Genomic DNA, 16,284 nt, shown 5'->3' with positions numbered 1-16,284 from the left:
GTAGTACTCCTTCATCCCCTATTTTTTCAAATAGTTTATATAGCATTGGAGTTAGTTGTTTTTTAAATGTTTGGTAGAATTCACATGTAAATCCATCTGGTCCTGGGGATTTTTTCTTAGGGAGTTGGTTAATAGCTTGTTCTATTTCTTTTTCTGAGATGGGGCTATTTAGACTACTTACTTCTTCCTCTGTTAATCTGGGCAAGCTATATTTTTGAAGGTATTCTTCCATTTCATTTAAGTTGTCGAATTTATTGGCATAAAGTTGAGCAAAGTAGCTCCTAACTATTGTTCTAATTTCCTCTTCATTAGTGGTGAGTTCACCCTTTTCATTTTCAAGACTAACAATTTGATTTTTCTCTTTCCTTTTTTTAATCAGGTTTACTAAGGGTTTGTCTATTTTGTTGGTTTTTTCATAGAACCAACTCTTAGTATTATTAATTAATTCAATAGTTTTTTTTTTTACTTTCAATTTTATTAATCTCACCTTTTAATTTTAGAATTTCAAGTTTTGTGTTTGTCTGGGGGTTTTTAATTTGTTCCTTTTCTAGCAATTTTAGTTGTAAGCCCAATTCGTTGACCCTCTCTTTCTCTATTTTATGCAAGTAGGCTTGTAGAGATATAAAGCTTCCCCTTATTACTGCTTTGGCTGTATTCCACACATTTTGGTATGATGTCTCATTATTGTCATTTTCTTGGGTGAAGTTATTAATTATGTCTATGATTTGATGTTTTACCCAATCATTCTTTAGTATAAGATTTAGTTTCCAATTATTTTTGGTCTATTTTCACCTGGCTTTTTATTAAATGTAATTTTAATTGCATTGTGGTCTGAAAAGGATGCATTTACTATTTCTGCTTTACTGCATTTGATTTGAGTTTTTTATGTCCTAGTATATGGTCAATTTTTCTATAGGTTCCATGAACTGCTGAGAAGAAAGTATACTCCTTTCTGTCTCCATTTAGCTTTCGCCAGAGATCTATCATATCAAACTTTTCTAGTATTCTATTTACCTCTTTTACTTCTTTCTTTCTTTTGTGGTTTGATTTATCTAATTCTGAGAGTGCAAGGTTGGGATCTCCCACTATTATAGTTTTGCTGGCTATTTCTTCTTGCAGCTCTCTTAATTTCTCTTTTAAGAATTTAGATGCTGCACCACTTGGTGCATATATGTTTAATATTGATACTGCTTCATTATTGATGCTACCCTTTAGCAGGATATAATGCCCTTCCTTATCTCTTTTAATTAGATCAATTTTTGTTTTTGCTTGATCTGCGATGAGGATGGCTACCCCTGCTTTTTTTGGCTTTGCCTGAAGCTTAGTAGATTTTGCTCCACCCTTTTACTTTTAGTTTGAATGTATCAACCTTTCTCAGGTGTGTTTCCTGTAGACAACATATAGTAGGATTCTGACTTATAATACAATCTGCTAACCCCTTCACTTTTATGGTTAGAATGACTAATTCTATATTGCTTGCCATCCTGTTAACCCCTACTTATGCTTTTCTCCTTTCCTTCCCTCTTACCCCTCTACCCAGTATTAAACTGGTGAACACCACTTGCTTTTCACAGCCCTCCCTTTTTAGTATTTCTCCCCCACCTTAAAGTTACTTCCCTTATTTTACCCCTTTTCCTCACAATTTCTGTATTCCCTTCCCCTTAGCTTACTCCTTCCCTCTCACTTTTCAATGAAGTGGAAGAAGTTTCACCATAAATCGAATATGTCTATTGATACACACTATGTTCATCTCCCTCCTTTCTTTCTCTCAGATATAATAGGTTACCTTTGCCTCTTCATGAAATGTAGTACCATCACTTTATACTTTTTATGATATAATTTCCTTTCCACCTCTAGTTTCCAGGACAAATTATACATATGTTCTTTACATATTTTTATAACAGAAATACAGTTCTCAAGATTACTTTTTACCTTTTTAGAAATCTCTTGAGTTCTGTATTTGAAGATTAAACATTTTATGTAGGTCTAGTTTTTTCATCAAGAATAGATGGAATTCATTTATTTCATTAAATGTCCATCTTCTTCCCTGGAAAACAATGCTCATTTTTGCTGGGTAAGTTATTCTTGGCTGCATACCAAGTTCCTTAGCCTTTCAGAATATCATGTTCCAGGCCCTTCGTTCTTTTAATGTGGATGCTGCTAGATCCTGGGTTATCCTTATTGTGGATCCTCCATATCTGAATTGCTTTTTTCTAGCAGCTTCCAGTATTTTATCCTTTGTCTGATGGTCCTTCAACTTGGCCACTATATTTCTTGGCATTTTGATTTTAGGGTCCCTTTCAGTAGGTGATTGATGAATTTTTTCAATGTCTATTTTACCCTCTGTTTCCAGAACGTCTGGGCAGTTCTCTTTGATAATTTCCTCAAAAATAGTGTCCAAGCTCTTTTTTTCCTCACATTTTTCAGGGAGTCTGATTATTCTCAAATTGTCTATCCTGGATCTGTTTTCCAGGTCTGTTGTCTAATAATGTACTTGATATTCTTTTAAATTGTTTCATTTCTCTGGTTTTGCTTGACTACCTCTTGGTTTCTCCTTGAGTCATTCATTTCTGCTTGTTCAAGTCTAATTTTCAATGATGTATTTCCTTCATTCACTTTTTTTATATCTTTTTGTAATTGTCCAATTGAGTTTTTATCTTCTATGGAATTTTTTTCCATTTCATCCATTTTATTTTTTAGAGAGCTATTTTCTTTTTCCAGCTCACTAATCCTGTTTTCCTTGGAGTTGTTTACCTTTTCCAGCTCACTAATCTTGTTTCTCAATGATTTGATTTCTTTATCCACTTTGTCTTTAAATGCATGGGATGACTTCTCCAGGCTCTTTTGCCAAGCTTCCCATTTCTTTTCTAGCTCTCTTGTGAGAGCCTTTTTGATTTCTTCTATGAGGTTCTTTTGTATTGAGAAGCAGCTCATATCACCCTTAGGGGATTCCTCTGGGGACAGTCTGTTTTTAGTCTCTCTCTCTCTCTCTCCATACAGAAGCTGTCAATGGTTAGAGCCCTTTTGAATTTTTTGTTCATTTTGTCAGAGAGGAATGGAAGAAAACAAATTGACAAGAGAAACAATTGTTCTGTTTTTGGGGGGATGGGGCTGGATGGTATTAATGGGCTTCTTTTACAGACTGGAGGGGAGGGAAGCAGCAAGGCACTAACAGGACAGGGATGGCTGTGTTGAGTCTGTGCTCTGAGGCTCTGAGAATGTGCTGAGTCAGTCCAGGTGGGGGTGGGGGTAGTTGGGTTGTGAGATACACTAACTTTCCGGGTTTTATTCTTCACCTCTGGTGTTTACACCCTCTCCGCTGCTCCTGGCTTGCTGCCAAGACAGAGTATCCACAGTGGGGTAAAAGCCTTTTCGCAGAAACAGCAGAGATTGTACCCCTTCCCCTCTAATTTGAGCTGTGTGAGCTGCCTGTCTTGATCTGGCTTGCCTGCCCTTAGTCTTTGCCCAGTCTGATTGACCCTCCCCCGAGCAAACACAGACCTTTTCTGGTGAATTTCAAGGATGTCTTCTCTTGGTGATTATTTGTGGATTTCTTTCTTGGTCAAGCATTAACTCTGAGGCTTGTCAGGAAGTAAGTTCTGAGAGAAAACGTGGAGCTCAAGCAGCTGTCTGCCTCCATGCCACCATCTTGATGGGAAGTCTCTGATGATTTCTTGAATCACGTCTTGGCACTTTTTTCATCATGATTTTCTAGTAGCACAATAACTATTAGATTTTCTTCCCTGGATCTATTTATGAGGCCAATTGTTACTCTACCAAGTTATTTTTACATTTTCTCCTATTTTTTTCACTTTCTGGTTTTGTTTGACTGATTCTTGATGTCTTATTGAGTCATTCATTTACATTTGTTCAATTCTAATTTTTAATGAATTATTCCCTTAGCTTTTATACCTCTTTTTGAATTTGGTGAATTGAACTTTTAAATGAGTTGGTTTGTTCATTGGATTTTTTTTCCCATTTCATCAATTCCATTTATTTTTCCATTTGCCAATTGCATTTTTTTTTCAAGGAGTTGTTTTCTTTTCTTTTAAAATTAAAGCTTCTTTACAAAACATATGCATGGGTAATTTTTCAACATTGACCCTTGCAAAGCCTTCTATTCCAAATTATCTCCTCCTTCCTCCCACCCCCTCTCTTAGATGGCAGGTATCCAATACATGTTAAATATGTTAAAATATGTATTCAATCCAATATGTGTGTGTATTTATATAGTTACCCTGTTGCACAAGAAAAATCAGATCAAGAAGAAAAAAAAAAACTGGGAAAGAAAACAAAATGCAAGCAAACAACAACAGAAAGAGTGAGAATCCTGTGTTGTGGTCAAACACTCAGCTCCTAAGGTCTTCTCTTTGGATGTAGAGGCTCTCTTCATTACTAAACAACTGGAACTGGCTTGAATCATCTCATTGTTGAAGAGAGGCACTTCCATCAGAATTGATGTTGCAGTATCTAATGATCTCTTTATTCTGATCATTTCACTTAGTATTAGTTCATATAAATCTCTCCAGGCCTCTCTGAAACCTGCTGGTCGTTTATTACAGAACAATATATTCCATAGCATTCATATATCATAACTTATTCAGCCATTCTCCAATTGATGGGCATCCATTCAGTTTCCAGTTTCTTGACTCTACGAAAAGGACTATCACAAACATTTTTGCACATGTGGGTCCCTTTCCCTCCTTTAAGATCTCTTTGGGAGATGGGCCCAGTAGAAACACTGCTGGGTCAAATGGTATGCACAGTTTGATAGCTCTTTGAGCATAATTCCAGATTGCTCTCTAGAATGGTTGGATTCGTTCACAGTTCCATCAACAATATATCAGTATCCCAGTTTTCCCACATCCCCTCCAACATTTGTCATCATCTTTTTATGTCATCTTAGCCAATGTGACAGGTGTGTAGTAGTATCTCAGAGTTTTGTTAATTTTTATTTCTCTGATCAATAGTAATTTGGAGCACCTTTTCATATGACTACAAATAGTTTCAATTTCTTCATCTGAAAATTGTCTGTTCATATCCTTTGACCATTTATCAATTAGAGAATAGCTTGAATTCTTATAAATTTGGGTCAATTCTCTACATTTTTAGAAATAAAATCTTTATCAGAACATGCCTAGTTTCTGCCACACTAGTTTCCAATTTTCCCAACAGTTTTTGTCAAATAGTGAATTCTTATCCCCAAATCTGGAGTCTTTGGGTTTGTCAACCACTAGATTGCTATAGTCATTGACTATTTTGTTCTGTGAATCTAACCTATTCCACTGATCAACTGCTCTATTTCTTAGCCATTACCAAATAGTTTTGATGACTGCTGCTTTATAATATAATTTTATATTTGGTACAGCAAGGCCACCTTCATTTTTTTTCATTAATTTTCTTGAAAATCTTGAACTTTTGTTCTTTCATATGAATTTTGTTGTTATTATTTCTAGGTCAGTAAAATAGTTTCTTGGAAATTTGATTGGTATAACACTAAATAAGTATATTGCACTGCCTATAATTCTGAAAGTAAGAATGACATCTAGTCTACCTCATACCACACAAAGACACATTACAATAATATACCAATTAAACATTCCTCCAGTTTTCACTGCTGCCCAAGGTAGCTCATTATACTTTTGGATGGTCAGAAATGTTAAGAACTTTTTTTCTTCCATTTCAACCCTAGTGTTTCCTTTTTGTGACCTCCACTAATGCTTCTCATTCTGCCTTTTTGACCAAGCAAAATAAATCTATTCCCTCTTATCTCTGATAGCCCTTCACATCTTTATAAGTATGTTATATAGATGAAATGAGATAACTCAGTTAAAATATAATCATTATATAAATATCAATTCTACCATAAGAAATCAAATTTCAACAAGAGGTCTTTTCAGTATGTCTTTGTTATTATAGAAGATACTGTATTCTACTTCACATTTGGTTTCTTTGAATACTCAACTCAAAGACAACTGGATACAAGCTAACATAGTCAGGATATAAAAAGATTCTTGTAGAGGTAATAGATCCACTATAAACATGCATAATAATGCTGTCAATCTACAGTGATCATTATCATCATTATTTCTATTGTTTTTTCCTGTAGGATGCCAAGGGTTTCTCACATTATAATTCTAAGTTTCATACTACTCACCTGAAACTTGTCATCCATAAAATCTGGCTTCACAGTTCCACTGCCACCCTCTTTTTCCAATATGTAATTTCCATGAATTATCAACTCAGGCCTATTTTGATCTCTGTCAATTTATCATTAAATGTTATCAGCTAGAGTGCAGTGTCTCCCATTACCATTTAATGATATGATAAAAAAAAAAAACATGAAACCAAGACGTCTGGACAAGAAATCAAATTTAATTCATGGGAGTAGAAGTTTATGCTGTATCTGCAAAAGCCTCTAGTGAAACTACAGTGAGATTGTGATTCCCTGGAGTTGTGTTTATCAGATCATATCAGAATATTTGTACCTGTTAGTTTTCTTGTCTCAAGCAAGACTTACTTTATTAAAGCAGCAATTGTTTCTGCAGTAGTATAGTCTTGGTCAATATTCATCATTAGGTTTCTTAAAGACATGTCAGTTTTTGTTTTTGTTTTTCCATTCCCTTTCACCTCTAATACATATTACTTTTGCCAAATTTGCATATGTAGCATATGCTTTATTTTATTTTTAAAACTTATGACCCTAATCCTTTATTCTAAGGACTCAGACAATAAAATATAATTTATCATTTATTAAATATCTACCTTAGGCAATATACTATATATAGCATGTAATTAAAGCAAAACACTATTTTCACATTTAGATAAATCAGTGCTGTATGCAAGGAGACTTAATGAATCAGACTTAAAACATACCTCTATATGTAATATCTTCATGAAATCCAGTCTCTCATGTCCTTAGGAACTAAGAGAAATTAGAGCAGACAATTTTGCAATTAAAAACCCCCCAGAATATTTAACTCTGAATTTGTTTTAGCTCTAGTGGTTTGTCAGCTCCAATTGTGCAACAATTATGGCCAAAGTAGTGATAGAAATTTATAAGCTCATACAATCTTTCTCAAATTCTCATGGTGCCCAGGTCCACAATAATAGTGTCCCCAACATACTCTTCCCTATTTTCAACAGAGGGTTCATCTGGTCTCAGGAAGGGGTGGTGGGAAAAGTAAGCTTCTTGCCTGATTCTGGTCATCTGCAAGGTCAGTAAGAATAAATTGGTTCTACCAAATCAGTTCTAATAGAGTAGTAATGAACTGAACCAGCTGCACCCAGCAAAAGAACTCTAGGAGATGAATATGAACCACTACTTAGAATTCTGAATCCCTCTAATTTTGTCTGCCTGCATTTTGGATTTCTTTCACAGGCTAATTGTACACTATTTTAAAGTCCGATTCTTTTTGTACAACAAAACAATGTTTGGACATGTATACATATATTGTATTTAATTTATATTTTAACATATTTAACATGTATTGGTCAACCTGCCATCTGGGGGGGGGGGAAGGAGGGGAAAAATTAGAACAAAAGGTTTGGCACTTGTCAGTGTTGTAAAATTACCCATGCATATATCTGGTAAATAAAAACTATTTAAAAAAAAGAATAAATTGGTTCTAGTGTTTGGAGGGCTTTTGAATTGCTTTGGAGAGTATTTTATTAACTAAATTATATCCCTTAGCTAGAATGCATTTAGAATGAACTCTTTAAGTCCTTCCCAGACTGCAAAGTACAAGAGAGCTATATTGGCTCCTGTAGAAACCCAGTGATTAGCCTATGGGTCCTATCAAACTATACCTAGAAAATCAAAATAAAATCTAAAAAATTTTCAATTTGCCATATGTGTAAAATAATTTATTTTTTGTTGAAGCTTTTTATTTTTTTAAAACATGCAAGGATAGTTTTTCAACAACGATCCTTGCAAACGTTTTTTTTCCAATTGACCCCCTTACTCCCTACTCCCCCGCCTATATGGCAAGTAATCCAATATATGTTAAACATGGTAAAAATATATATGTTAATCCAATATAAGCATACATGTTTATACAATTACCTTGCTGCATAAGAAAAATCAGGTCAAAAAGGAAAAAAAATGAGAAACAAAAACTTCAAGCAAATAACAACAAAAGAAGTAGAAATGTTGAGGTACACACTCAGTTCCTACAGCCCTCTCTCAGGGTGTAGATGGCTCTTATCATCACAAAATCATTGGAACTGTCCTGAATTATCTCATTGTTGAGAAGAGCCATATTCATCAGAATAATCATCATATAATCTTATTGTTGCCATGTACAATGATTGTCTGCATCTGCCCTTTTCACTTAGCATCAGTTCATGTAGGTCTCTCCAAGCCCCTCTAAAATCATCCTGCTGGTCATTTCTTATGGAACAATAATATTACATAGCATTCATAAAGAATAACTTATTCAGCCATTCTCCAACTGATGGGCATCCGCTCAGTTTCCAATTTCTTGCCACTACAAAAAGGGTTGTCACATACATTTTTGTACATGTAGGCTCTTTTCCCTCCTATAAGATCTCTTTGTGATATAAGCCCAGTGGAAACACTGTTGGATCAAAAGGAATGCACACTTTGATAACTCTTTGAGCATAGTTCCAAATTGATCTGCAGAATGATTAGGTCAGTACACAATTCTAACTGACCTAATTATTCTGCAGATCAATTTGTCCCAGTTTTCCCATACTCCCTCCAACATTCAGCATTATCATTTCCTATCATTTTAGCCAATCTGAGCGATTTATAGTGGTACCTTTTAGTTGTCTTAATTTGCATTTCTCTGATCAATAGTGATTTGGAGCACCTTTTCATATGAGTAGAAATGGGTTCAATTTCTTTAACTGAAATTGTCTGCTCATATCCTTTGAACATTTATCAACTGGATAATGGCTTGAATTCTTATAAATTTGGTCAATTCTCTATATATTTTAGAAATAAGGCCTTTATCAGAATCTTTTAATATAAAAATGTTTTCCCAATGTATACTTTTCTTTTAACTTCGTTGGCATTAATTGTTTGTACAAGACTTTTTAAGTTAATATAACCAAAATTATCTATTTTGTGTTCAATAATGGCTCCAGTTCTTTTATCACAAATTCCTTCCTTCTCCATAGATCTGAAAGGTAAACTATTCTGTATTCTACTAATTTGCTTATGATACCACTTTTTATGTGTAAATCATGAACCCATTTCAACTTTATCTTGGTTTATGGTGTTCAGTGTGGGTCAATGCCTAGTTTCTGACATATTAGTATCCAACTTTTCCAGTAGCTTTTATCAAATAGTGAATTCTTATCCCAAAAGCTGTGGTCTTTGGGTTTGTCAAACACTAGATTACTATAGTCATTGACTATTTTGTCCTGTGAACCTAACCTGTTCCACTGATTGATTACTCTATTTTTTAGTACCAAATGGGTTTGATGAGTACTGCTTTATAATATAGTTTTAAGTCTGGCCACCTTCATGGGCATTTTTTTCATTAATTTCCTTGAAATTCTTGATCTTTTGTTCTTCCTGCAACTTTGCTAAAATTATGAATTGTTTCTATTAGTTTTTAGTTGATTCTTTAGGGTTCTCTAAGAATACCACCATATCATCTGCAAAGAGTGATAATTTGATTTGCTCATTACTTAAGCATGTAATACCATATTACATGGATGGAATGGATGGAATACTATAAGAAAAAATGAGTTCAATGCTTTTGCAAAAACATGGATAGACTTGCATGAAATAATGAAAAGTGAAATAGGCAGAAAGAAAATGTATGCAGTTACAACAATATTGTTTTAAGAACAGTTTTGAGAAGATAAGTAATTTTGACTATTATGAATATCCAAATCAATTACAAAGGACATATAAAAAAATACTATTTGTGTCTAGAGAAATAATTGATAAATAAAAGTAAGCTTTGAATGATTTTGTATATATGCACACATCTGTGTATAAGAATAGCTATCTCTGTGAGGGAAGAAGGAAAAATATATTTACATAACATTATTATATATTTGAAGGAAATAGTAAATTGTACATAACAGATTTATAGTTCAAGAGAAATAATCTTTTTATTACAAATATGTCTTTTTTATCCTATAAATTAAAAATAAAATAAATTTAAAAGTCAAAAACAAAATATCTGGTTCTCAAGACCTTTTACTCAGGATCCAGAACTCATATCCCATAGTAGAAGAAAGGGAAATTTAATCTAGAAACCCAACAAGGTTTTGAGTCTGTACTTAATGACTAGTCCTACTAAATGGTATCAGTCAAACATCTGCTTAAAAGTATTTTCTATTTTCAGCATTCTTTTGTTTAACCACAGAAGGAGTGGTCATAGGGGACTAATGAAAGCAGTCAGATTCCTGTATTGAGGGAGATCCATTTACTATGAATTTGAGGGTCTATGGGTCTAGGTTTAGGAGTGAACATCTGCATGGTAAACATTTTCCTATCTATTGTTTACATTTTTATTGTTCCTATGCCAAAATTAAAACACCATTTACAACTAAGTCTCTTTCTGTTCATGTGGGTAGACATGACCATATAGTAGACAATGTCTACTATATAATGCCAGTATAACATGACTACAGGCCTTGTAAAATATGGAAGATTCCAAAGGAATATAGAGTTCTTCATAGATCGAGGTTTTAAAGTAGACCCATATAATTTATTTTTGTTCATACTGTGCATAATGATGAGATAATCCTCAAGAGACAACTAAGTGATTAAATATGGACTGCTCTCTAAAAATTATTGGGAAGTTGGAGGAAGAAAGAAAGAAAAAAAGAAAGAAAGAAAGAAAGAAAAAAAGAAAGAAAGAAAGAGAGAGAGAAAGAGAGAGAAAGAGAAAAAGAAAGAGAGAAAGAGAGAGAGAAAGAAAGAAAGAGAAAAAGAGAGAAAGAGAGAGAAAGAAAGAGAGAGAAAAAGAAAGAAAGAGAAAAAGAAAGAAAGAAAGAGAGAAAGAAGAAAGAGAGAGAAAGAAAGAGAGAAAGAAAGAAAGAACAAAAGAAAGAAAGAAAGAGAGAGAGAAAGGAAAGAATGAAAAAGAGAAAGGAAAGAAAGAAAGAAAAGGAGAGAGAGAGGAAGGAAGGAAGGAAGGAAGGAAGGAAGGAAGGAAGGAAGGAAGGAAGGAAGGAAGGAAGGAAGGAAGGAAGGAAGGAAGGAAGGAAGGAAGGAAGGAAGGAAGGAAGGAAGGGGAGGAAGAAAGGGAAGGAAGGGAGGGAAGAAGAGAGGGAGGGAGGCAGGAAAAAGGAAGAGAGAGAGGGAGGGACGGAAAGGGAGGAAGAGAGGTTGAGGGAAGGGAAGGGGAGGGAAAGCAGAGGGGAAATGAGGAGAAGGGAGGGGACGAAAGGGAAGGCAATATTAGGGAAAAAAAAACTAGTAAATATTAAGGGAATGTTTTGAACTTGCATAATTTTGACAATTTTTTTTTCAAAAGACAACATTGAAACTAACATACTTCTAAGACTCTGGGATTAAAAAGTCATAACTACAGAGCTAGAAAGAATCTTAGAGGCCATCTATTTCTAGCACTTTATTTCATATGTGTAAAAACTCAAGCCCAAACTCATATTTAAATATTTAGGAGGCAAACTTTTTATCAGAGAAATCAGTTGTAAAGATTCCTCCCCCCTATTTTGTTTCCTAATTTATTTTATTTTTACAAAATCATTTTTATGCAATCAAAACTATCCATTCTATCTTCTGTGATGACTTCTTTTTCTCATTTGATCCCCACTTACTAACAGGTAATTTTTTCCTTCTTGTTTTTGTTTTTAAATTTTTAATCGTGATCTTTTCTATCTCAGCCATTTATAATAATAACTTTCACTTATTCAGGGCACTATGGCAATCCTGATCATATCCCAGTATGATAAACACCAGCTGGGTTTCTTTGATGGGACATTTTCATCTTTAATTTTGATTTTGGAGAAATTTATTCTTTAATGTGTTTACATTCTTTTGGGGGCTTTATGTTTTTATGGGAGGGGCAGAAATTCTCCTCTTGGAGAACTATTATTGTTGTTTTTCATAGCAACATTTAATAACAGTGAAGTTTAGTATTTTGTTAGAACAGGGAGGTGGGTGTAAGACAAAAGCTGCTTCTTGTTTGGGTATTCACTCCTTTCATCCGCTTTTTACCTTATGCTACTGTTCTGCAAAGGGCTCCACACTAACAAAGCTCACAGTGTTATTAGTACTTAGGACTGTCACTTTACAGCAGCAAAGGATGCCAGCATTTAATTAACTCTGTACATCAGAGAGCTGAAACTGAATTCCTCTTTAGGGAGATACAAATCTCTTAGAAAGAAGTGGTCAGGGAGTTCACCACGACTTACTATTTTGACTCCATCTAAAGTAAAGAAACTGATTTATGATCAAAGGATTTTTAAAGTTGTATAAAATCTTAGAGGTCATCTAGTACAATCTATTTTATTTTATTGATTGCTTTATGGAAGCCCAGGAGGTTAAGGGAATTGTCCAGTCAGTAATTAGCAGAAGCAGAATTCAAATCCAAACAGTTTAACTTTAAATTCACTGTTCTTTCTATACTGTGCCTTCTTTTCCACCTAGCCTCTTGATATATATTTTGGATTCTGATTTTGTCATCTATTTTATCAGCTACCTAGCCCCCTACATGGAGAACTGTTTTTCATTGATTACATTCACAGCTAAAGGTTTCTGAATTGGTTGTTGGCTCAGAGAGACCTTAGATATCACAGAATCCAATGACCTCATTTTACAAATGGGAAAACAGATACAGAAAGCTAAAGGGACTTGATCGATGCCAAGTGTCCATTTAAAGAACCTTATTCCTTATTCAGGACTCTCCTTGTATTACTCTTATAATTTAACAGTAAGTATTAATCTATTCAATTGTTGTGCTACTTCTAGTTTTGGCCTAATGATTTTTTTAATTAACAGATGAAATTTTGTAACAGTTATCTAGGAGAGTCTTAATAGTTCTATAGGAAGTCAGAATAATTATCTTAGAAAACAAAGGAACATCAGTGAAACTATCCCTCAATAAATGCTGTTTGAAGGTGCTAGCAACTTTTGATGAATATAATAGCCATCAGAGTTCATGTTATCTCTTGGTGACTGTTGATGAATATTTTCTTTTCTACCTATTCATAATCTGGTATTGTCCTAACTTTCCAGTCTTCTAGACAGTTAGTTGCTACAGTGGATAAAGTGCTGAGCCTGAAATTAGAAAGGTCTGAGTTTAAGCCAGCCATACTTGCTATCACTGGAAATGTCATCTAACCTCTCTCTACTTCAGTCTCCTCATCTGCAAAATGGGGAAAATAATATAGTTAAAAGTATATTGTTGTGGGGTTTAAATGAGGTAATATTTATAAAGTGCTTGGCAAAATGCTTGGCAAAAGAACCTAGCACATAGGAGGTGTTTAATACATATTGGGTCCTTCCTTCTTCTTACATTTTATATCGGCCCACATTCTCTGCAATCCATTTACGCTGTTCTTGTTATTTTTGACATATAGCAAAATATATCTCTCTACTCCATGCTTTCTGTCTAATTCTTCTGCATAACTAAATGCTTTTCTTCCTCACTTTTAGCTACTGGACCCTCTAACTTCCTTCCACATTCAATTCCAATATAGCCCTCTGCAAAAGGCATCTACTCCCCCTGACTAATAAATTCCCTCTAAGATTACCATCTATTTTCATTGTTTTGGGGCATATTTTAGATATATAGTGACTGCTTGTTATATATGGTAATGATTTACAAATGTTAATTTCAGTAAGAAAATTCCTGATTGGTTGATTGATGAAAATTAGATAATAAAATATAATTACTATATTTTTATTCCTTTAGATACTAGCAAATGTTATCATTTTCATCTGTGGAAATCTGGCAGGAGCCTACCACAAGCATCTCATGGAATTAGCTCTACAACAGACCTATCAGGATACTTGTAATTGCATTAAATCCAGGATCAAGTTGGAATTTGAAAAGCGGCAACAGGTAACATTAACTTTTATGTTTTGCCTATGTTGATATTTTAATTGGAATTGTACTGATGTGGTCATTCTGAATAAAATATAACAGTAGTCTGGTGAATCAGTAAAATGTCATCAGTTTGTATATCTTACACCTAGCACTGATGGAATTACAAATAGAAGACTTGGTTACTTGTCAAAAGCAGTTTTCAATCAGATGTAATCCAACAACTAAAATATATAAAGTACTTACCACCTCCCAAGAATTTTGAGAGAACAAATACAGGGAGAAACATAATCCTTGCCCTCAGAGAGTTTGTATTATAAAGAAAAAAGGTAAAAGGAGTGTGTGATAAAGTCTTTGTTAGATCAAGTGACTGGGAGACAAAGAAAGCAGGACCGAGTCCTGCTTCAGTGTCCTTTCGTCTCAGTTTTCTCATCTGTAAAAAAGACTCAGAATGTCTGGCTTCTATGTATCACTCTACTTCTAGAACTGTAATATTATTATTCCTGCTATGCAAATACATTACCTACCTATTCTTCCCCCTCTCTTAGTCTGACTCCAAAGTCATCATTCTTAATATGATTCCCAAGGAGAAGCACTGATCTCTTCTGACCAACAGATTTTTTTAGCTTGGGGCTCCTAATAATTTATTATCATGAAGTATATCAAGGGACAGGTCACTTAGATAATAGGTAATAGGGAAAAAATAATTTTACAGATGAAAATACTGAGGCTCAGGAAGTTACATTACTTCCCTGATCACTGCCAAATTTACTCAGTAAGAGCCATACCCATAACTGGAATAGAGATCTGTCCTGATAACAAATCATCTGTCTTTTTTCTCTTTTCCATTATGCTATGCTACCTTAGATAAATAGGACCATCTAAAGGATGACAAAAAAAGAGAGAATAGCAATAAAATAATAGTAATCTTATGATTTGCTAATTGCTTCCTCTGACAAAATGCATAATTGATTATTGAGAAATGGCAGATTATAAATTCCTTCTTTACAGAATAATGGACTTCAGAACATAGACTGTATGTTTTACTCTCTTTGTAATTCTCACAACACCTTATATGTATTCTATCTAGCTGACTATTTAAGGAGAAACATAAATGAATGTGTAACTAAAATAATTATTGCTTTATAGAAAATGCTGGGAAAGAGAATTGGCAAAAAGGTATGGAACTTCCTAGAGTCAGTGGCTATAGAAAGGTAGACTTTGTATGGCAAGGTTGGAAGTAAACACTGGATAAAATATTGAAGCAAAAGAAAAGCAATGATTGGCAGAGCAGAGGGGCAAGACCTTTCCAGTCTAGCACTCTACTTTTCTTCCACCAAGAATAATCTGAGTGAAGGGTGAAGAACAAATAGGTTAAAATTATAGAATTGGAGACTGTCATGATAGGAAAATCCTTTTTAGGTCATGTAAACCAACTTAAATTTAAATAGGAATTGTTTCTATAAATAATAAGAATAATAATGACCTGAGTTATAGTTCCATCCTATTTGTAATTTTATCATTGCTCGCTAAATGTTTCATTTACAAATTCCCCTCACCCTATCTCTATAGTATTTACTATATATTATTTTTCATGCAAGTAATACTCAGTAAATATTTGTTAGGTGAATAGAATAAATAGCAAAGTGCTCACTGAATGAATAAAATTGATGTGGAGCTGTGATCAGTATCATATCATAAGAAGATCATTGAAAACAGGTGGTTGGGTTTGATAAAGAAGCTCTTTTAATAGTGATTATCCTTGGATATTGCCTGTGACTTGTGAGATTGAAAAGGAAAGGGATTATTGCAAGAAGAGGAGTGAATAAGAGGATCTACTAGAAGATGTCAATGAATTAAGAATAGAATTTAAAAAAAAAAACCTAAATTATCCTAAATAAGCTTTTTTTTTCTTGATAGCCAGAATCATAATGCCAGCCACCATTGGCAATGGAGAAATTGGGATATGGCAAAGATGCCTAGTATATTTACAAATAAGCTGTATACAGAGCACATTCAACTTTAGGGCATGGTGGGACATGTGAGTGAGGAATCTGCTACTTATTTGATTTTCACAAGATCACATTTATTGATCTCTCAGAGCCCAGTCTATAACAGAAATTAGCCCCATGGTTCTATTTAAGGCAACAGCTTTCTGTGAACATTGGCATTAATGTTGGTACTATTAGTTTTTATTTCCTTCAATCAAAGTCACTTTAAAATGTATTGTGGCATTGGGAGCCATCAAACTCAGCCTTAATGCTGAAATTGTTGTGTTTATTTG

General features: G+C 34.1%; 1 protein-coding gene across 1 annotated transcript in view; it reads left to right on the top strand.

Moving 5' to 3' along the window:
* The window catches only part of ADCY2 (adenylate cyclase 2), a 589,713-nt gene that overhangs the window by 306,983 nt on the left and 266,446 nt on the right, over positions 1 to 16,284 (top strand). The window contains 1 exon segment of the mRNA XM_074279140.1: positions 13,869 to 14,018. Within this exon segment, the coding sequence (XP_074135241.1) occupies positions 13,869 to 14,018 (150 nt within the window).

This window comes from Sminthopsis crassicaudata, chromosome 1 (genome assembly GCF_048593235.1).
Source record: "Sminthopsis crassicaudata isolate SCR6 chromosome 1, ASM4859323v1, whole genome shotgun sequence".
NCBI classification, from domain to species: Eukaryota; Metazoa; Chordata; class Mammalia; order Dasyuromorphia; family Dasyuridae; genus Sminthopsis; species Sminthopsis crassicaudata.
Note: the sequence above shows the minus strand (reverse complement) of the source record. Positions and strands in the feature narration are given on the sequence as shown.